General features: G+C 62.1%; 2 protein-coding genes across 11 annotated transcripts; one reads left to right on the forward strand and one right to left on the reverse strand.

Moving 5' to 3' along the window:
- Positions 1-243: 243 nt before the first annotated feature.
- EHBP1L1 (EH domain binding protein 1 like 1) lies at positions 244-16,251 on the forward strand. 10 transcript variants are annotated; one of them, XM_035013227.1, is made up of 20 exons: positions 244-633; positions 3,266-3,323; positions 3,541-3,636; positions 3,897-3,950; positions 4,041-4,219; positions 4,311-4,453; positions 4,926-4,961; positions 5,047-5,115; positions 5,208-5,370; positions 5,537-7,520; positions 7,978-8,135; positions 8,229-8,277; positions 8,707-9,396; positions 13,694-13,763; positions 13,867-13,940; positions 14,036-14,159; positions 14,433-14,532; positions 15,347-15,420; positions 15,518-15,632; positions 15,727-16,251. In XM_035013227.1, exons 1-20 carry the CDS (start codon positions 530-532, stop codon positions 15,824-15,826), a joined length of 4,440 nt encoding a protein of 1,479 aa, XP_034869118.1. In that variant the 5' UTR covers positions 244-529; the 3' UTR covers positions 15,827-16,251. The 10 variants fall into 10 exon arrangements, with proteins under 10 accessions (XP_034869118.1, XP_034869119.1, XP_034869122.1 ...); XM_035013228.1 differs by having other exon boundaries at positions 13,885-13,940; XM_035013231.1 differs by having other exon boundaries at positions 5,537-6,281.
- A 39-nt stretch (positions 16,252-16,290) lies between these two features.
- Positions 16,291-19,250, reverse strand: KCNK7 (potassium two pore domain channel subfamily K member 7). Its single transcript, XM_035013238.1, is given in 5 exon segments — positions 16,291-16,816; positions 17,091-17,288; positions 17,291-17,455; positions 18,933-19,091; positions 19,094-19,250. Coding segments are annotated over 5 exon segments (885 nt in total). The 3' UTR covers positions 16,291-16,610.
- Between the last annotated feature and the right edge of the window lie 1,530 nt (positions 19,251-20,780).

Raw genomic sequence — 20,780 nt, forward strand, 5'->3', positions numbered from 1 at the left:
TGGCGGCCCGGGCAGTGCTCGCCGGGGCCGCACCAAGTTGCTGGTAGTTCTCTCCCCGGCCCGCGCGTCCACACCGCCTCCGCGCGCTACGAGCAGGCGCTGCGGTCCAGGCCTTCCCCTTGGTACGCTCCCCCCCCCGACCCCCCCGACCGCGGTGGCGGTGCGAGGCCCCGGAAGCCGGGCCGCCCCGCCCCCCGCTCCCGCCCCGGCCCCGGCCTCCGCCCCCCGCCGGAGCCCCGCCCGCCTTCCGACGGGGGTGCGGCTCCAGGAAACGGCGCGCTCGCGGCTCAGCGCTCCCGCGACCCGACGCGCCCCGGACGAGCCGGCGGACTCAGCGGGACCACCCGGCGGGCCCCAGCGGGGGCAGCGGGGTGATCGGCCCCGGGTCCGAGCCTCGGACATCTCCGACGGACGGGGCGGGCAGCGCGGAGAGCAGCCCGGGAGGCCATGGGGACCCAGGCCCGGCCAGCGGTCGCGGGCCAGCGCGAATCCCAAGTCTGAAAAGCCGGCGGCGGGGGCGGCGGGGGCCATGACCTCGGTGTGGAAGCGCCTGCAGCGCGTGGGCAAGCGGGCCGCCAAGTTCCAGTTTGTGGCCTGTTACCACGAGCTGGTGGTGGAGTGCACCAAGAAATGGTGAGTGGCAGGGAGGCCCGGGGGGCTCCGCAGACTCGCCGGGACCCCATGAGGCCGCTGGAGCCCGAGAGAGCCCTGCCCCCAGCCCGATGGCCCCTTGCCCCCACTTTGGGCCCTGGTGTCCCAGACACAGAGACTGAAAAATGCCTTTGCAGCTTGTGGGACCCCTGGAGTTGGGGGTGTGGGTCGCTTTTGGGGAGTGGAGGTCAGAACTTGCAGGCCTGAGCATCTGTCCGTGCCCACACCTTCCTCATGGGGCTCAGCCCTGGGGGAAGGGAGGCCTCCTGTTTTTGTGACCAGAGGGATGGTTCAGGGTAACATCAGAAAAGGGAGCAAATTCTGAGGTCTGCGGGTGGCCTGGTTGTGGCAGAAACCCCCATGGACTGCTCAGAACAAGGATGTTGCCCCCTCCTCCCCTGCCCACTTGTTGGGCCAGAGGAACCCACACACACACTTCAGCCACAGTGGGTGCTGGGAGGCTGGATGTCTCTACAATGTCCTTAAAAGGGGAAACTGAGCACCGGGAGGGATGAGGAGGGAGGCAGGGATTGGGCTTAAAGGGGCCTGAGGGCCTAGAAGGCTGTGAATCTGGGAGGAGAGGGCTTGGGGAGGGCGAGGTGGCCCGGTCGGGGAGGGGAGATACGTGAGAGAGAGTGCAGGACCTGGCCCCGACTGCCTCAGGGCCCCGGGGGCATCTTGTTCACATGCTCCCACCCGCAGCTGCCGGGACCCCTGCGTCACACCCTAAATATACGTGTTCGCTGGTGTCAGCTTCCCTTGGCTGGATTAGGGCACAGCTGTGGGGGCCTCACCCTCCAGGCGGGGCTAAATTTAGGCTCCCAAGAGGAAGAGCTGTGGGGGCAGGAAGGGATCATGGGGTCCAAAGGGAGGGGAGTGAGCAGGAGGCTAGGGTCCCCTGGGCAGCAGCCATATCCCCGGTTTTGACTGCGCCAGCCAGAGGGCCGTTCACTGCATCTGGTGAGGCCCAGGGAAGACCAGGGGCTGGCTAAGGTAACACAGCACAGGGCTAGGACTTGAACTCTGGCCTCTGGCTTCGGCCTTCTGCCCCAGCATCCTGGGTGAGGCCAGGGGGACACTGGGCACGGTCCCAGAGAGCAGGCCTGGGGTGCGGGCAGTGTCAGTGCTTCTGAGTCACGGGGGTGGGCAGGGCCTCCTGGGCTTCTTAGCCGGGAGCCCAGGCTAGGAAGCTGCCCCTGCCCAGGTCTTGGCTCCCCAGGAGGGAGTGCCCAGCCTGAGTCAGGCTGCCTAGCCAGGCCCCGCCCTCTCTAGGCACCCCTTGTCTGCTTCCCCTTTCTGGGAAGGCCCCATGGCTACCCTGGCTCAGCCATCGCAGGCAGTCTGGGGTTGGGAAGGGGAGCTTGGCTGCAGGCCAGACGGCTCTGGGCTGACCTTTGTGACCTTGCCTGGCTCCCAACCTCACTGGGCCTCAGCCTCCTCAGGGGTTTCCTGGAGAGCCATTTATCCTGGCTCAGCCTGCAGGGGGGCAGTGAGGTGGGTGGACCTAAGTGTCCTGGCATGGGGCTAGGTACAGGCAAGAAAGCCTCTTGTACTGTCCTCGGCCTCATGGTCCCCTCAACCATCCCTACCCTCCTGGACAGCAGTTGGACCCTCTAATCCAAGAGGGCCTTCTCCCTCCCAGGCCCAGCCACGTGTCAGTTCTGTGGGGCTAGGCCCTGCCCAGGCAACTCTTCGCTCTTGTGTTATCTGTCTCTTCACAAGTCTGCCTCTCCTCTGAGTCTGCCCTGGCATATGCAGTTCAGCCTGGAGGTCACCCTCTGGAAGTCTTCCTTGATGCCCCTTGTGGGAGTCAGGGGCCCTGCAAAGCTAGAGTCCAGGGCTCGGGGTTTGAGAGGTGGGGAGCATGGCTGATTCTCAGGGCCCCTGGGCCCTGGGTGGGTGTCTAATGACAAGCTGACCCTCTGCCTCTCTGACCACCTCCCGCCCTCTGCCCCTTACTCTGACCCCGAGCCTCCCCCCAACCTCTTTGCACTTGCCATTCCTTCTTCCTTGAGCCCTCCTTCTCCAGACCCTCGCACAGCCTCTACTCAGACACCCCAACCTCAAGGAGACCCCAGTGGCTCTCTCCCATCTCCCTGAAGTCAGCTTGTTAATTTATTTTCCTTCTTGACTGGCACTCTTCCCCAACCTCTGTTGTCCTCAGCCCCTGAAGGGTCTCGCTTCTCCTTTGCTCTGCTCTGCCTTCTAAACTGGTCTGGGTTTACAGTACGCACTCCCCAAATATTTGTGAGTGAACGACTTTGTTTTACTTCGAGTCTGTCTCTCTCGGTGTCTCTGAGTCTGTGTGTCTCTTGCAGGGTCCTTGCTGGGTTTATGTGTATCTTTCCGTCTCTGTGTGTGCCTGTCTGTCTGTATGCCTCTGTCTCTCTCACTGTCTGTCTTCATAATCCCTGCCCCACATGGGGCCTTTGCCCTTCTGCCCGGGGCCCCACCCTGCCTGAGCAGCCTCACCCTGCTCTGGGTGACTCCAGATAAGGAGCTGTCCAGGCCCTCTCCTGGGGGAGGGGGATGTGGGCAGAAGGAAGACCCTGGAGGAGATGGAGAGGCTGGGTGGGTGGGCCTGACTGAGTAGACCCCCTCTCCCCACCCCCAGGCAACCGGACAAGCTGGTGGTGGTATGGACCCGGCGGAACCGACGCATCTGCTCCAAGGTGGGGGAGGTTGTCAACTGGGGGGGTCCAGGTTGGGGGTGAGGCCAGCAGAGGGTGCAGGGAAAGTGGGTGAGTGAGGACTGATGGGGGAGTGGAGTCAGGTTCAGGTTTGGATCGGAATCCACAGAAGGAGAGAAAGATGAGGTTGAGTGTAGAGCCAAGGGTGGGGCGGGGGGAGAGTTGTGAGTCAGGGGAGGCCTCAGACTGCTCACTGCAGGCCCACAGCTGGCAGCCAGGCATCCAGAACCCTTACCGGGGCACCGTGGTGTGGATGGTGCCGGAGAACGTGGACATCTCTGTGACCCTCTACAGGGTGAGTCCCTAGCCCTTCTGCATAGGTGGGAAGGGGGGGGGGGCAATGACAGCCCAGGCAGCCATGGGGGATCCCCAGTGGGTTGCCCATCCAAATAGGAGAGAACAGAGGGGTGAGACCAAGAACCAAGACGGGGGTGGGGGTAGGCCAGGAGGTCTCCTTGGAGGGGGCAGCATGCATACATACCTTCCACGTGCAGTAGGAGAGACAGCACGGCCCTCACCCCAGAGCCCCAGTACTCACCAGTGTCCTTTTCCCAGGACCCTCACGTGGACCAGTACGAGGCCAAAGAATGGACATTTGTTATTGAGAATGTGAGTGGCCTGGCAGGCTGGGGCTGGGCTCCTGGGGACTCTGGGGCAGCACTGATGCCCCTGCCCCCGGCCCCTCTCCCTGGCCCACAGGAGTCCAAGGGGCAGCGGAAGGTGCTGGCCACCGCCGAGGTGGACCTGGCCCACCACGCGGGGCCCGTGCCAGCCCCAGTTGCCCTGCGGCTGCGGCTGAAGCCCAAGTCGGTGAAGGTGGTGCAAGCCGAGCTGAGCCTAACGCTCTCCGGGGTTCTGCTGCGGGAGGGCCGCGCCACGTGAGTGCCCACCCTCCTTCCTTGGCCTTGGTCTGCAACCTCTGACCTCCCCAGGGAGGAGGCCCTCACCCCTGACTTCTGACCTCCCCAGGGACGATGACATGCAGAGTCTCGCGAGCCTCATGAGCGTGAAGCCGAGTGATGTGGGCAACCTGGACGACTTTGCTGAGAGTGACGAGGAGGAGGCTAATGGCCCGGGGACCCCGGAGGCACGGGCTCATGTCCCCCAGCCAGGTGGGCTCACAGCCTGCCAGGGATGAGATCACCAAGACCTAGGGAGGGTGGGGGATAAGCTGGGCGGGAGCCGCTTGCCCTGCAGGGAGGAGGGGGGAGTGGGTAGGCCTGCGTGCGCATGCCCAATTTGGGGGCTCGCTCCGGCCCAGGCAGTTCCAACCTGCCCAGCAGCTCTGACTGTCCAAACTTGGCTCCTGGTCCCATGGTGGCCTGGGTCCTTAGCTGAGTCCCTCAGGCCCTCTCCTCAGCCTCAAGTGGGTGCCTGCCCAGGTCGGTACCTGCCCTGAGCTGGCTGGGCCAAAAGCACAGCGGGGAGATGCAGTCCAGTCTCACCAGTCCTCACCACCCGCCCTGGTGCTCAGCCACTAGCTTCCTCATCCCTCCCTTTGGCTTGTTAAGGCTTTGTTTCTGTCTGTCCTTGTGGTTCTCTCTCTCTCTTTCTCTGTATCGGAGGGCCTGTCTCTTCTCGCAGGCCGGGGCGGTGCCCTGAGGCTGGGGCGTTTCCCAGGTAGGCCTAAGACTCTGGTTGGGGGGAAGGGGTCAGACCTGCAGGGCCCTCCCCTGGGCTGACCTGCCCCCCATGCCCACCCCAGACCCATCTCGGGAGCTGAAGACACTTCGTGAGGAGGAGGAGGAGGGCCGGGTACAACCCCGGCAGGCAGGTGAGGCCCAGGCTGGGTTTGGGGCTGGGGAGGGAATGGACCTCCAGTTTCAGGGCCCAGGCCTCAGCGCCCCACCCTTCCTTCCTCCCCAGCTGCCAGCCCTTCTAGTGCGGAGGATACCAGCCCAGCCCCTGTGAGTGCCCCTGCGCCCCCAGCCAGGGCCTCCCGGGGCCAGGGGTCAGAACCAGCTACTGTAGCAGGGGGCCAGGTGGGGCTCAAGTCCCCCAGGCCCCCGGGAACCCCACCAGAGAAGAGGTGAGCTTTGGAATGAGCCCCACCTCCATCCCCTGCCCCACTGTTAGAAAGCTGCATTCCCCTGCCAACCTGCCTTTCCAGTGCCCTAGCAATCTGAAGGGTGGGGATGGGCCTGACAGTGGGGAGCCACAGGGTTCCCCAATGCTTTCTCTTGCTCTCTCCTCAGGTCCTCAAGGCAGCCAGGCCAGGATGTGGCCCCCACCCCAGCGCCTCGGCTCCGGAAAGGCTCTGATGCCCCTTGGCCCCCAGGCACCCAAGGGGAAGATGAGGCTCCCAAAGCCTCAGGGGCTCCCCTAGCAGGAGTGGGTTCTTCTGGGGAGACCAAGGCCCAGGAAAGCCCTCAGGAAGGGACAGAGGCTCAGGGAGCCAGGCTGGGCCGAGGCACTGAGGATGGAGACTCCAGAGACTCTTTGGTAGGGCAGAAACCCAAGGTGGAGGAGGGGAGCCCTGGGGACAGGCCAGGGGCTAGAGGGGTGGACACTGAGCATGAGTCAGGAGTCAGAGAGGTGAACACTAGGAGGTCAGACATCAGAGTGGGGAAGGCTGAAGAGAGTTCAGAAGTGAGTCAAGTGGATGCTGAGCAGAGGTCAAAGGTGGGACATGTGGACACTAAGGGACCAGAGCCTATAGGGGTGATGGCTGAGGCAAGATTCAAGGAGACTCCCGAGGCTCCTCCAAGGGGCTCTCAGGGGAGGACAGGGGTCAGGACCAGGGATGAGCCTCCCGCGATCCTGAGCACACCCCCAGCAGAGCCTGCAGGGCACACCAGGCATCTTGGTGACCTTAAGGGGGCCAGGGCTGCCGCAGGCCAGGAGAGAGAGGGTGCAGCGCTGAGAGACAGAGCCCCTGGTGTTGGGGGGACAGGCCCGGAGCTGGGTCCCTCTGTTGGAACAGCAAGCGTCAGGCCCCAGGTGAGCAGGCACCAGGGGGCCCCACCAGCAGCTGACCAGGGGGTAATGTCTAGGGGTCTGGGGTTCTGGGAGGCAGAGGCTGGGGATCTGAGGGTCCTGGGAACAGAGTCAGAGGTACTGGGGATTCAGGAGACAGAAATGGGGGGATCAGGGTTCCCAGAGATAAAGACAGGGACAACAGAAGCTGAGGTATTGGGGGCCCAGGAGACAGAGACCATGGGATCAGGGGTCCTGGACTCAGAGGCTGCTGGAATGGCAGAGTCTGAGGAACTGGGGACCCAGAAAACAGAGGCTGGGGATTCAGGATTTCTGGGGACAAAGACTAGGATGACAGAGACTGAGATATTAGGGACCCAGGAGATAGCTGGTGGTTCAGGGATACTGAGGATAGAGCCTGAGACAGCAGAATCTGAAATATGGGGGGCCCAGGAGACAGAGATGGGAGGTTCCAGGATGCCAGAGATAGAGGCTGGGAGGGCAGAGGCTGAGATATTGGGGATCCAAGAGATAAAAGTGGGGGGTTCAGGGATAAAATCTGAGATAGCAGGGACCCAGGAAACAGAGGTAGGCAGTTCAGGGGTCCCAGGATTCAAGACTGAGACAGCAGCAGCTGAGATACTGGGGACCCAGGAGCTAGCAGCTGGGGATTCAGGGGTCCCAAGGATAGAGAATGACATAGCAGGAGCCCAGGAGACAGAGGTGGCGGTTTTAGGGCCAGAGGTTGGAATGGCAGAGGCTGAAGGCCTGGGGACTGAACAGACAGAAACTACAGTGTTAGAGGCTGAGAAGGTGAAGGCTAAGACTTTGGGCATCCAGGAGGCAGAGACTGGGCTCGGGGGGACCCTCAAATACGAGGTTTTACAGGACTCCGTCACTAAGCATGGAGTTTTAGGGCCCCAGGGAGTAGAGGCAGAGGCAGAGACTACAGTTTTGAGGGTCCAGGAGGAGGAAGCTGGGGTTTTGGGGGTTTCAGAGGCCAAGACTGGGGCTTGGGGGGCCCCAGAAGCAGAGATGGAGGGTTTAGGGCCTCCAGAGAACAAATCCAGTGTTTTGGAGGCCCAGGAAGCAGAAGCTGGGGTCTCAGGGACTGAGAAGGGAAAAGAAGCTGAGGGAAACCTCCCAGAGGCCAGCCTGACTGAGGCGCAGGTAGCCAGCGGGGCAGGGGCCGGGGTGCTCAAGCCCTCGGGGGCCTCTTCCCCAGAGGAGCCTGAAGAGGACGGGAGGCTGCCAGGCAGCCAGGTAGGGATGGGGGCCGCCGAGGGCCCAGTCTGCTGCTTCCCACTAACCTGGGGCTGAGCTAACGGCGGCTCTGCATGGACCCACCTGGTCAACTGGGGTGTGGTGGGACGGGCTCAGCTTCAAGGAGCCCCCCTCACCCTCTCCTCTCTCAGGATGCCCTGGCTCCCCCATCTTGTCTTCCCTGGGCTGCATGGAGCCGGACACCCCTAAGCTGATTTTCTGGGCTGACCTTGAGGTGTGGCTGCTGGTGACCTCTGATCTTGCCTGGGGGCCACTGACCTTTTAGGTGACCTTGGTAGATAACCACAGGGCAGGAAACCCTTTTGCCTGGTCCCAAGGCTCTGGCCAATGGTGTCTGGTGACCCCTGCAAACCCAGAGCTGGGGCTATTTTCTGCCCGAGGGGCAGAGGGTACTGTCCTATGTTCACATTCCCTGAGCCCATCCTCGTGTCCCTAGGCACCGCCTGCCCCCGTCAGCTCCAGTCAATCCCTGCTGGAGTGGTGCCAGGAAGTCACCGCTGGCTACCGTGGCGTCCGAGTCACCAACTTCACTACATCGTGGCGCAACGGCTTGGCCTTCTGTGCCATCCTGCACCGATTCTACCCAGACAAGATGTGAGCTGTCAGGGGTGGGGGGGATGAATGAGGGAGCCTCCCGGGGGGGCAGTGTGAGGCCAGCCTTGACCAATCCCCTCTCTCGCTCGGCAGTGACTATGCCTCCCTGGATCCACTCAACATCAAACAGAACAACAAGCAGGTGAGATGGGGAGGGAGCAATGCCTGGAGGGAAAGGTTCTAGAGCCAGGCGGTAGGACCAAGATTTAGGGCCGGTCCGTCTTTAGGAGAGGAATCTATGGGCTGCAGGGCCCCAGCCCTGGACTTTGGAAGTTCTGCCATTTTTTACTCTCTTGGGCTTTAAATTGTTCGTTTCCCGTAGTTTAGCTTAGTTTTGTTTTAAAGCATATTTCCACCAGATGGTTTTTCCGAAACCACTCTTGGGTGTGCAGTTGCTGGGTGACGCGGGGGCGGGCCCTGCTGCTAGATCTCCCCCAATAGAAGGGGGAAGGCGTTGCTAGGCCAACCCCGGCGTGCGGCTCGCCGGGACTCCTCGGCGGCCCAGGGAGGGGCCGCCGCGTCGCTGGGTAACGCCCGCCGCCGCCGCTGATCCCCAGGCCACCGTTCCTAGGCCTTCGATGGCTTCGCGGCCCTGGGCGTGTCGCGGCTGCTGGAGCCGGCGGACATGGTGCTGCTGTCGGTGCCCGACAAGCTCATCGTCATGACGTACCTGTGCCAGATCCGCGCCTTCTGCACGGGGCAGGAGTTGCAGCTGGTGCAGCTGGAGGGCGGCGGCGGCGCTGGCACGTACTGTGTGGCCAGCGCCCGGCCGAGCGCGCCCGACGGCCTGGACGCGGGGGGCCTGGCGCAGCGGCTGCGCGAGCACCGGGCCGAGGCGCCGGAGGAGCCCAAGGGGCCCAAGGAGCCCGAGAGCCGCGCGGACGGGGCGGCTCCCGAGGCGGCCTCCAAGGACCACGGTGCCGAGGCCGCCCCGGAGGCGCGCGCGGCGGAGGCCCCTGCCGACGGCCCCGGGGCCCGGGCGTCCGTGCCCCCGGCCGAAGGGCTGGTGAACGGGGCTGGGGCGCCGGGCGCGGGGGGCGGCGTGAGGCTGCGGCGGCCGTCGGTCAACGGGGAGGCCGGGCCGGTGCCCCCGCCCCGCGCGCACGGCTCCTTCTCCCACGTGCGCGACGCCGACCTGCTAAAGAAGAGGCGCTCGCGGCTGCGGAACAGCAACTCCTTCTCGGTGGACGACGCGGACTCGGGAGCGGCGGGAGCGGCCGGAGCGGCCGGAGCGGCCAGAGCTTCCGGAGCCGCGGCTGCAGTGAGTGCCCTCCTCTGGCGCGGGGATCCGGGGGAGCGGGGCAGAGAAGCACGGGCCCGGGAGTGGCGGGGCGGGGGGGGCAAGGGCAGAGCTGGCCCAGGGCGGCCGCTTCAGGGCAGCGGGACTCAGCTGGACCCGGCGAGGCGCTTTCTCAGCGGAGGGACCGCAGTGCCGCGGAAGAGCCCGCTGGCGAGGTCGTGAGCTCCTGCTCTGGGGACTCGTGGAAGCCGAGGCCCCCCAGGCTCGGAGCGGCGGCCGGGGCAGGGTCTCCTCCACCTCTGTTGCCAGCCTTGGGATATATGCTAATGGTTTTTAATGCTTGACACCCAAGTAGTAGAATCATGGGCTGGAGTAGGAAGTTCCTAGAAGGCTCCATGTTTTCAGCACTCAGCGCACCGCTCTTTATGGACTGTAAAGTGGGTTGGAGCGTTTCTTTCCCTTCAGGGGTGGACCCAGGAGCCACCATTGCCCTGTAAGCGGGGACAGAGCTTCTGTGCTCGATGGGACCATCCAGGGCCTCCCAACCCCAAGTATCTCTGACTTGAATCTTTAACTCCAGGTCCTGGAGACCCATTTTTCTCTGATAACGGGAGGATGGAGACCGTAGACCCTGCCGGGTGCCGATGTCCCCCACCCCAGCCCCTGCAGGTCTCAGGTTAGGGGCTCTCAGGGTGTCACATGGTCACTGCACTGAAGGAGAGATGGTCCCGAAGAAGGCAGGGATCTGCTCAAGGACTCAGAGCCGTTGAAGTGGCTTTCCTAGCTGGGGTTCCTTCTGCCCACTGCACCGGTCCTGCCTGCGACAGCAGGGACAGCTCTGTCAGGCCACCCAAGCCTTCAGCTGTCCGGGGATGACCCCTGAGTTCTAAAGAAAGGAGGGCACAAACTGGGACAGTCTTTCTGGAAGAAGCAGCCATGTGAGCGGGGCTGCTAAGGTGGGCAGGCTCTCCCAGATGAAAACTGAGAGGGGGTGGTTCTCAAGTGGGGGGACCTGCTGCAGAAAAAGTGTGTTAGCAGGAAAGCTCAGGTTTCATTTAGGGATCTGCCTGCCACTCATCTCCCAGAAGGCCCACAGGTGGTGATGAGGCTGGCTTGCAGAGCAGGAGCCTTGAATACAGAGTCAGAGGCACGGCATTGTGTATGAGAGACAGGGAGAGCACCGGAGGCACCCATAGCAGACGTTTGGCAGGGGTCAGACACAGCCACCATGGCCGGTCTGTTGGCCTCTGGCCACAGCCTCCTTGATGTGTGTCAGTGGCTCTTTAAATCTTAAAGGGGAGGCTCCATCCTATACCTTTCTCTGCCCGAGTCCCAGCATCTGGTCCTTCCAAGCCAGGCCCCTCTCCAGCCCTTGTCCCACAGGAGATATTTGACCCATAGGCCTGGAAGGGAGTCCTCCTTTTTCTCCCCCCTAAAGATTTATTTATTTATTAGAGAGAGAGTGAGAGAAGTGGGGGGGGGGGGGCAAAGGGAGAGAGAGAGAGAATCTCATGCAGATTCTGTGCTGAGCGCCAAGCCCGATGCAGGGCTCGATCCCACGACCCTGAGATCATGACCTGAGCGGAAACCAAGAGTCAGACGCTCGACCGACTGAGCCACCCAGGCGCCCCAGGACTCCTCCTTATTGGCCATTCCCATCCTCCATGCCCCATGCATGAGGTGGGAGGAGGTCAGGCCGGTCCCTGCCCTTGGGAGCTCCCAAAGTCCTGGATGGGATGAAGTAAGGCACCTTGAAGCTGGGGTGGGGCTGAAGCAGCAGAATGAGGAGAGCAGGGCGCCTCTGCCCAGTAAGACTTCCTGGCGGAGGGGCCATACATGAGGGTGTAGAAAGGGGAATTGGGGTCAGACTTGAGGAAGTATTGGAATTCCCATCAGGGCTGGTATGAGTAAGCTCAGTTGTTGCTGAGGTTGGGGTTTCTCCTTCACTCTCCTACCTCTGCCTGCTCTGTGGGTGGTGTGCCCACTTCTCTGTGCCTGGCCTGCCCCCATGACCCCTCATCAGCTCCTGACTCTGCACAATGCCCCTTCCAGGGAGGAACGATTACCCCATTTTGCAGGTGGGAACATTGAGGCTCAGGGAGATGAAGAAAGAGGCAGAGGAAGTTGAGGTTCACCTGTGAATCCAGAATTCTTTTTTTTTTTTTTTTTAAAGATTTTACTTATTTATTTGACAGCGAGAGAGGGAATACAAGCAGGGGGAATGGGAGAGGGAGAAGCAGGCTTCCTGCGGAGCAGGGAGCCTGATGCGGGGCTCGATCCCAGGACCCCAGGATCATGACCTGAGCTGAAGGCAGACGCTTAACGACTGAGCCACCCAGGCGCCCCGTGAATCCAGAATTCTTAAATGGCACTTTCTACTAGGCCCTGCAGTATTGACTGGCTGTGTGACCCCAGGGAAGCCATTTAACCTCTCTGTGCTCTTTCCCTGAGGATGAGAAACAAATGCATGAAAGTTCCTCACAGAGTGGCCTTGAGACACCACTTCAGGGTGCTGTCAAAGAAGGGGAACTGTTTTCTCCCCCAGATGCCTTTCTGGAGCTCTGCAACCCCCAGGTTACACAGGGCTGGACTTTCTCCCACATACAAAGACACAACCAGAGTCCCAGAGGGTATGACTGGCCCAGAGGCAAAGAGCAAATTGGTGGCCAAGCTTGGGAACCAATCTTCGGATTGGATAGCCCTGGGTCCTAAGCCCGGCTCTGTATGAGCCTCATCTCTGACTTCCAGTTTCCTCATCTGTGAAATGGGGTGGTAATCACCCTTGACTCACAAGGTTGTTGGGGGAACTAAAGGAGTCAATGCATGCGCAGCATCCAACGCATAAATATTTAGTCAGTGACCTTTCGTAGGTGGGCCCTGAGTGCCTCCTCTGGGCCCCACTCTGTCTGCAGGGGCTACCTCTGGGCAGGGGAGACATGGGTAACCAGCAGCCATGAGGGGGTGGGCGCTGTGATGGGGAAGGCCTGGGAAGCCATGGGGGAGCGCTGTCCAGCCTGGGGATCAGTGAGGCTTCAGGAGGTGTGACGGTCAGGAAGGGGGACAGAAAGCCGTGTGGGAGCCCGAAGGGGCCTCGAGGAGGTGGAGCTGAGCTGGGTCCTGAAGGTTGCTGATGGTAGGCAGCCCCAGATAGAGGCCAGCCCAGGCTGAGGAAGCTATTTGGGGAAGCGAAAAGTCCGTGCCTATGGCTGGGGGGTGGTGTCCGGGGCAGTTTGGGGTAGCAGGAGTTGAGGTTGGAGGTGCCACCAGGCCTTGACAACAAGGCTGGGGGCTGACAGGGGCCGGGGGAGAGTGACACCAGCAGGTGAAGGTTTTAGGAAGACCCCTCAGTTGTGACTTGAGGGTAGAGTCAACAGGCAGGGCGTGGGTAGTGGCCGGTGAGGAGGCTGCCATCGACCCGGGCCACAGAGGATGGCACCTGAGTGGGGTATGTCCAGCGATGCCTCTCAGAGACATGCAGGGTGGAGTGGACAGTGGGGTGGTTCAACCCCTTCTCCCCACCCTGTGACCCAGAAGGGTTGGCCAGAGCAGGAGCCCCATCAAAGGGGCTGGGCTGTCTGCGGACCTGAGCCCCCAGAGCTGCCTCTCCCAGCAGGTGGTTTTTATTAGCAGATTTTATTTATTTATTTGACAGCGAGAGAGAGAAGGAGCAGCCCTGCCTTTCCAGGCTAAAATGGGTAGGTCCAGCCAAGCTGACCTTTTCTGAGTGTTCTGTGGAGAACACAGCAGGCTCCAGGCATGGGCACTGATAAGGTGGGAGGGTGCCCCCTTTTGGCCACGATATGGAGGTGCCAGCTCATGATGGCCTAGGTCTGGAGATGAGGTGCATCAGGTCAGCTCGGTGTCACTGTGTGGCCCCTGGCCATGATGGAGACGCAAGCACTAGGTGATGGGAGTCAGAGGTGGCCTGAGGGAGCTCCATGGAGGAGGGGGGGGGGGAAGGAGAGGCCCCAGCCAGGCCCTTCTCAGCCTTTCAGCCCTGACTCTCACACAAGCCCCTGAAGCCAGGGTCATCAGCCCAGCCCAGGGCACGAGGACTGTGAAGCTCCAAGCGTGGCAGTGGACTGGCCCAGGACCACAGGGCCAGGGAGGGTGAAGGCCGTGACCTTTGCTTGAGGAGGCACTTTCCCTAGAGGGGGTGGGGGTGGAATTCTGTGTAGCCGGACTGGAGAAGCAGCTGGGTGGCACGGCCTGAGGTTGAGGGCCCGTCCTGCCCTGTGTGTGCAAGAGGCTCTGGCTGGCCCCAGGGCGGGGCTGTTGGGAAACCCCTACAAGACCTCACTGGCCTCTTTCTCCACAGGAAGGCCTGAGCCCTGACCCCGGCCCTGCCCCTGGTCCACCCACAACCACAGCCCCACAGCAGCCCCCTGGTGAGTAGTTTTGCAGGACTAGCGACCCAGCTCAGCTCAGGCTGTTCACAGATCCTGAGCTGGGGAACCCCTGGGGGGCTGGTGTCAGTTGGAGGTGGTTTAGCTTGGTCTCTGTCTGCAGGTGGGAGTCCCCCATCAGAGGAGCCCCCCCCAAGTCCAGGGGAAGAGGCTGGGCTGGTAAGGAGGTCTGCGGTGGGTGGAGCTGGTGGGTGGCACTTCCTAGGCAGAGCCTGGGCTGAGCCCACCCTGTCCTTTGCCCCCCTTTTTTGCAGCAAAGATTCCAGGACACAAGTCAGTATGTGTGTGCAGAGCTGCAGGCCCTGGAACAGGAGCAGAGACAGATAGATGGGCGGGCAGCCGAGGTGGAGACACAGCTGAGGAGCCTTATGGAGTCAGGTGGGGCAGGCATCTGGAGTCCACTCCCCAACACATGCTACCAGATCTGCCTAGCCCTGCAGCCCTTCCTGATCTGGGGAGGAGGTGGGAGGAGGCAAGGCTGGGGTCACTGTCCCCATTTGCAGCTGGGCAAGGGAAGCAGCTTGCTGCAGGCACACGGCTCTGGCTTCTGGGATGCCACAAGGAAGCAAGCCCCTTCCCCACTCCCCAGCCACCCTACTCCTGCCACCTGGTTTGGGGGCAGGCCTGGTGACTGTCCTGGCCTGGTTCAAGGTGCCGACAGGCTGCAGGAGGAGGTGCTGATCCAGGAATGGTTCACATTGGTCAACAAGAAGAATGCTCTCATCCGAAGGCAGGACCAACTGCAGCTCCTGTGAGTGCAGGCCGCCCACGCCCAGTGCCGGCCGCCCCCGCCCAGTGTCGGCAGGCCCCGCCCAGTGCCGGCAGGCCCCGCCCAGTGCCGGCGCCAACCCCAGCCAATCCAGGGCCCGCAGGACAGGGAATCTTGGCTGCTTCGATTACCGATTTACCGTTACACCGCTTTCTTCTTTCTGCAAAGATCTTTTTGAAAAATTGTTCAGTCATCTTATTTTTTCCCCTCAAAAGTCCTGTATAAGTTGTACACCTTTTAAATTGGTACTATTTTTATGAATCAGAAAACCAAGTCCCAGAGAAAAACGTGGTACAGGCAGGTCAGGGCTGAGTGCCCCAGTTTGACCTGTTTATTTACAATAAGGAAAACCGAGGCCCAGGGAGATCTGAGCTGGTTTCCCAAGTGGGGTCAAACGCGACTCTGGGCCGTGATTGTTTTTCTAGTCCTGCACGGTGAAGGCAGTTTTGCTTCCCTTTTGCATTTTGGATCATTTTTCAGAATAATTCTAGTCTAATACTTGCTGTTTATGAATAATGTTCATCCAAATAATCCTGCAAGGTTGTTTCTTAACTGGAAAAAAAAAAAAGCAGTGGGGATGGGAGGAGACAATATAAACATCCAGCATTTGGAGAACAGTTGGAAGGAAGATGATTTGGCGCAGGGACAGGGGTATAGCGCTGCCCTCAGCCCAGCCCTCCCTGCCAACGGGTAATGAGGTGGGATGGGGGGGTGCAGAGAGCGGTCAGAGCCCTGGGACCCCTCCCCCTCCCGTTCCCCTGTCCCTGACCCACCTCCACCCCCTCCCCCACCCCAGCATCGAGGAGCAGGACCTGGAGCGGCGGTTCGAGCTGCTGAGCCGGGAGCTACGGGCCATGCTAGCTATCGAAGGTGGGAGATGGGACCTGGGAGATGGGGCGGGAGGGGCTGAGAGCCAGGACAGAGCAGGGGCCGGCGCCTCCTGACCCTCAGCCTCCTCCGCCCTCAGACTGGCTGAAAACGGCCGCGCAGCAGCACCGAGAGCAGCTTCTGCTCGAGGAGCTGGTGTCGCTGGTGAACCAGCGCGACGAGCTGGTCCGGGATCTGGACCACAAGGAGCGGATGTGAGTGGAGTAGGGTCCATGCTGGGGCGGGGCGCGGGGGGGAGGCAGGCCAGGCCAGGGGCCCCGACTCTGACTTGAAGCCGTGTCCTCGCAGCGCCCTGGAGGAGGACGAGCGCCTGGAACGCGGCCTGGAACAGCGGCGCCGCAAGCTGAGCCGGCAGCTGAGCCGGCGCGAGCGCTGTTCGCTGAGCTGAGGCCCCGCCCGCTCGCCGCGCAGGCTTTGTCGCCGCCGCGCGGGGTCGCCGCCCGGGGCTGGCGCTCCGGAGGACCCGGGCCGCACGGCCGCAGCGCGCCGCTTGTGGGGGCCGCCGCCGTCCCCGCAGCGGGCGGAGGAGGGCGGCCCCTGGGGCCCGACCGACGGGAGCGGCTGGACGGCCGTGCCGTCCGGACCGTATTTATTTGTCCTTGTGAGTGCGTGGGCGTGTGTTCGCGGGGCCGGGGGAGGGGGGGGGTCCCAGGAGCGCCCCGCAGAACAACCCCTCCCCGACGGCAGGGCCCGGGCCGGCCGCCTGGGAGAGCAGGGATGGCCGCTGAACCGCTGCGCCCCCGCCCTCCCCCCTTTCCTGATCTTCGCGAGCAATAAAGTTGGACAAGGCTACAGCAGCGCCGGCCGTTCTCAGGACTGGGGTTTTCAATAGACGGAAGGGGGTGGGGCTGAGGCCGATAAGGTTGTCTGCGAGCCCAAGTGGGGCCCGGGCGGGCTTTGAGGTTCCCAGAGGCAGCGGGGGCCCTGCTCGGCCTTCACCTTCAAAGGATGGTGGGGTTTAAGGATGATGGGGTTTAGGTCGTTGATCGCTTTAGAGGTCCCATGTTGAAAGAAGAGACGAAAACAGTCGGGGTTATTGCTCCCCCTCTTTTAAAATACACTATAGCCTGAGGTCCTTACAGTCACCCCCTCCCCTCCCCTCTCTGGAGGCTTCCTCGTCGTCGTCAGTCTTGTCCACCTGAAAGGAGCTCAACTCCCTCACCTGGCCCCTGTCAGCAAGTCGGGGCCTGTTCTGGGGCTGCAGCCGAGGGTGGCAGGGTGCTCAGAGCCAGTTCATCCTGGCCCAGGATGCCACCTTGGCCTTCAGCGGTCAACGGGCCACTGGACCCAAAGAATGTCACCAGGGCACGGACCTGTGGCAGCTCTGAGAAGGTCTCCACAGCCAGCAGCGTGGCCAGGAGCCCGAGGAGCAAGTAACCTGGTGAGGAGAGATTGCTAGGGCAGCTCTTGGGGGGCCAGGGATGCTCCCTGCCCCCCTCCCAGGCAGGTGACCCGCCATCCCCGGCACCGGGTGCCACTCAATCCTCTTAACACTGCCATCAGGGTTCTTCCAACCACAACCCGCACACCACACCCTAGGGCCGTGGCCCTGCACCTGTGTGCTCAGCCTCCCCAGCCGTCGATGGGAGTCCTGGTCCCCGCCCCCCTTCCCCGGTCTCCTCTCCCTCCCACTCCGTGGCAGCTGGACTCACCGAGAAGCGCCAGCTAGCCAAGCTGGTAGAGCACGGGGTGCAGGCCACGGCCGCCGCCCGGCAGCAGGTGCCCCAGGCCCAGGGTGCTGAGCGAGTTGAAGCAGAAGTAGACGGTCTCCAGCAGGCTGCAGTCACCCCGCAGACCCCGCAGCACCAGTGCGGGCAGCTGCACGAGGGTCGCAGCCGCTAGCAGGCCCCATCCAGCCGCCACTGGCTGGGGACCCAGGCACCTGGGCGGCTGAGCAGGGGCAGCAGGCGGCGGCGCCGTGCGGCCAGGAGCGCAAGGGGGGCCGGCAGCCGCAGGGCTGCGTAGAGCACGCAGAAAGCCTTTCCGGATGCCGATAGTGGGGCCATGTAGCCGTAACCTGGAAAGGAGAGAGGCGCTGGGCAGTGAACCCTTGAGTGGGATGCCAGGTGGGGCCCCCTTCCCCGAACAAGGCCTCTGGCAGAAGGCTGCCCTCTGGTGGCCGAGATGGTGGGAACTGTTCAGGCCCAGGCTCCGGCTGGCTGGCTTTGCTCCTCATTCGCTGGGCGGGCGAACCTCTCTGGTCACTCCTCTCAGTTGGTTACAGTGTCCCGACTCTTGATTTCAGCTCAGGTCATGATCTCAGGGTCATGAGATCGAGCCCCACGTGGGGCTCTGTGCGGAGCCTGGAGCCTGCTTAAAATTCTCTCTCCCTCTCCCTCTGGGCACCGCCTCCCCCCCCACTTCCCCCAGTCGCAAATAAACAAACAAACAAACCTCTCTGGCCACTCTTTTCTGGAAAATGTAAGGATTAGAAGAGGTAGTCACCTTAGGCCTCTTGTAGCTGGGATAGTTCTGAGAACTACTGTCCTGCCCCAGGGGAAGGTTGGTTTTCTCAGATTCTTCAGCTCTGCCCTTGACCAATACAATACTTCCGAATCCTCTAGGAAGACAGATACCCGCTCTTTCACTTCCCGAAGGTGTACTGAGACATCCCGTGTGCTAAGCCCTCACTGGCATCTGGGTCTGCCCAGCCCCTGCCATGGGGTGGCGGAGACAGGCAGGAAAATTTAGGGAGAGGTGGGAGAGCAGGGTGTGCTGGGAGAACAGGACTGGCTAGTCCGGAGGTTGTATACTCAAATGCCTAGAGAAGCCAGATGGGAGACAAGAGGGAGTGGTGGGGACTGGGCTGGCCTGGAGAGGACGTGCTCTGCCCCGAAGAACAGGCCTATTCCAGACAATACAGAATCCCTTGCCAGCTTCTAGCCCAAAGCAAATAGGTTTCCTGATTGTTCAACAGAAGTGGGCAATATAGACTTTAATTCAAAAAACATTTAGACACTTTGCAGGATGCAAAGCCTCCAGAGCTGTGGGTCCCATTCCTTTATCTCTCTGGGCCTTTACACATGTTCTTCCCCCTGCCAGGAATTCCTTCATCCCTCATCTCCGTGCCCTCTCGCCATGGTTAGCATCTCATCAGGACTTCCTCCCCCTGGACACTGTCTCCTGAGTTGGTGGTCTTAATCTGTACTCCTGGGTTCACTCCATTTTCCTCCATCCAAGAATTCACCCCATTCACTCCATTTTCCTCCATCCAAGAATTCACCCCACAACACCTGTCCCCTGACCTTGCCTCAGGCCCTGGGGTCTAGGCATCTCTCCTGGGTCTTAGGGGGTGTCAGGGGGTGTGGCTGAGGACACACCCCACCTGGCAGCTGAAGTTGAGGCACCAGTTGGGGTGTTGGTGTGGGAAGCCCCAGCTGTGACGTCAGGCCTCATCAGGCCTGGGCTCTGTCTGGCATGTGGGGGCTGGGAGAAGGGCTACACCCCCAGGGCCCCTAGGAGTCCCCTCCTGCCTGGCCACCTGGCGGCCTTACCCGTGGTGGTGAGGATGCTGGCAGTGAAGAGCAGGGCCGAGGGCAGATCCCAGTTCCTGGCCTCTGAGCCATTGCCCAGGCTGGAGACCCCGTGTACCTGGGCTGCCAGGGCGCTGCCCAGCTGCTCCTCCAGGGCCCCGGGGGGCAGGCAAGCCCCTACTCCGCCTGGAAAGTGGCCAGCTTGGCCCTGAGCTTGGCCTGGAGCTCGAGTGCTGGAGGCCCCTCCAGGGCCTGAAGCACAATAGCCCCCATGCCCAGGGCCAGCAGGTGGGCCACAACCAGTAGTGGGAGCGGGGCGCAGGGCCTCAGAGCCCCCATGGCGAGCCGCCTGGGGTTGGAGGTGCTGTGGGAGCCGAGTGCCGACTGCTCTGGGGAGGGGCTGGGCAGGGTGCGGCTGGGAGGAGGTGCTGCGTGGGCAGCTGGGACACATCGAGGCAGAGTGTGAATGAGCTTGGAGGGGCCTGGGGTCCCTCCTCCCAGCTTCTGGGGCCAATTCCCTGCAGCTGGGGGGATGCGGGTGGGGTGCCGCAGGGTGAGGCCCGAGGAGGTAGCGACTGGCTCAAAATCACGCTGCGGTGGCTTATTCAAGGAGGCGCTCGGTCACGCACACTCCATTCACCCGCTCAGCAAGTGCTTTGATCCTGAGAACACTAGAGAAGAGGACACAGGTCCCTTCCCTCCTGGTGTCACCATAAGATACCCGTTAGCGGGCGCCTGGGTGGCTCAGTTGGTTAGGCGACTGCCTTCGGCTCAGGTCATGATCCTGGAGTCCCGGGATCGAGTCCCGCATCGGGCTCCCTGCTCGGCAGGGAGTCTGCTTCTCCCTCTGACCCTCCCCCCCTCATGTGTTCTCTCTCATTCTCTCTCTCTCAAATAAATAAATAAAATCTTAAAAAAAAAAAAAGATACCCGTTAGCAAGGAAACATGCCAAGTTCACATGGTAACATGTGTCCTGAAGTTTTGGGGGGGGGGGAGTTTCTCCGGGAGGCTCCTGGAGGAGTGAAGGGTGACATTACAGCTGGGGAACAGGAGAGGCCAGGCGAGGGGCGAGAGAGCTCGGGGTGTGAGAGGAATGGGGGGCTGGCCGTGGGGGGACAATGGGGGTAAAGACACAGGGCCCTGAGGACAAGAGTCGTCCAAGGACTTGTGGGGGGCTACTGCAGGCCTCCTAGAAGGAGGAGGGGAGAGGAGTGACAGGATTTGGGATGGGTCAGTTAGGGGCAGGGAGGGTGGAGTGGAGAGGAGCCAAGGATGCCCAGCGGACCCTGGGCAGATGGTCTTCTCACACCTCCGTTCTGAGTCCTCCCCGAGAACTCTCTGTGCTGGGCCCTCCTAACACTGGGGACCAGGTGGGCCTGGCTGCTGGGGAGTGCACAGGGGTGGGAGAGCCTAGGCTACTGCTCCCCGCACCTGCGGAGGGGCCCTGCCCTGGGGCATGGTGTGGGGGTGGCTGCCCACAGAACCCCGTGGCAGTTAAGAGGTGGGCAGGGCCCTGTGTCAGGGCGGGTCACTCCTCCTGGCGCCAGACCACGGACTAGAGACAAACCCAGGACAAACCCCCAAGATGCTGCCCAGAGGACTCTAGCCTCCCGAGCTCAGCGAGCTGCCTGTGGTGGGGGTCGCATGGCCAGGGAAGGTGTCCCAGAGGAGGTGATGTTGCAGCTGGGCCCTGAGGATAAGTGGGGACTGCCCAGCAGCAGGAAGAATCAGGGCAAAAAGTCCCTTGAAATGGCAGGAAAGGCCTGGCAAGGGTGGGGAAAGGGTGGGTGCCGAGGACGTCGAGGGCCTGGACCGCCTGACTGATGCCAATGGACTGGACCCCAGCCGAGGCCCAGGCCGCCTGCCCA

This window comes from Mirounga leonina, unplaced genomic scaffold, assembly GCF_011800145.1.
Source record: "Mirounga leonina isolate KUSES-001 unplaced genomic scaffold, KU_Mleo_1.0 Mir_166, whole genome shotgun sequence".
NCBI lineage: Eukaryota > Metazoa > Chordata > Mammalia > Carnivora > Phocidae > Mirounga > Mirounga leonina.

Bases quoted from the DNA above. Each gene is read 5' to 3' on its own strand.
- EHBP1L1 (XM_035013227.1), top strand. From the start codon at position 530: ATGACCTCGGTGTGGAAGCGCCTGCAGCGCGTGGGCAAGCGGGCCGCC. The intron at 9,397-13,693 runs GTGAGTGCCCTC...CTTTCTCCACAG, and splicing joins CTTCCGGAGCCGCGGCTGCA to GAAGGCCTGAGCCCTGACCC. The intron at 15,421-15,517 runs GTGGGAGATGGG...CTCCGCCCTCAG, and splicing joins GGCCATGCTAGCTATCGAAG to ACTGGCTGAAAACGGCCGCG.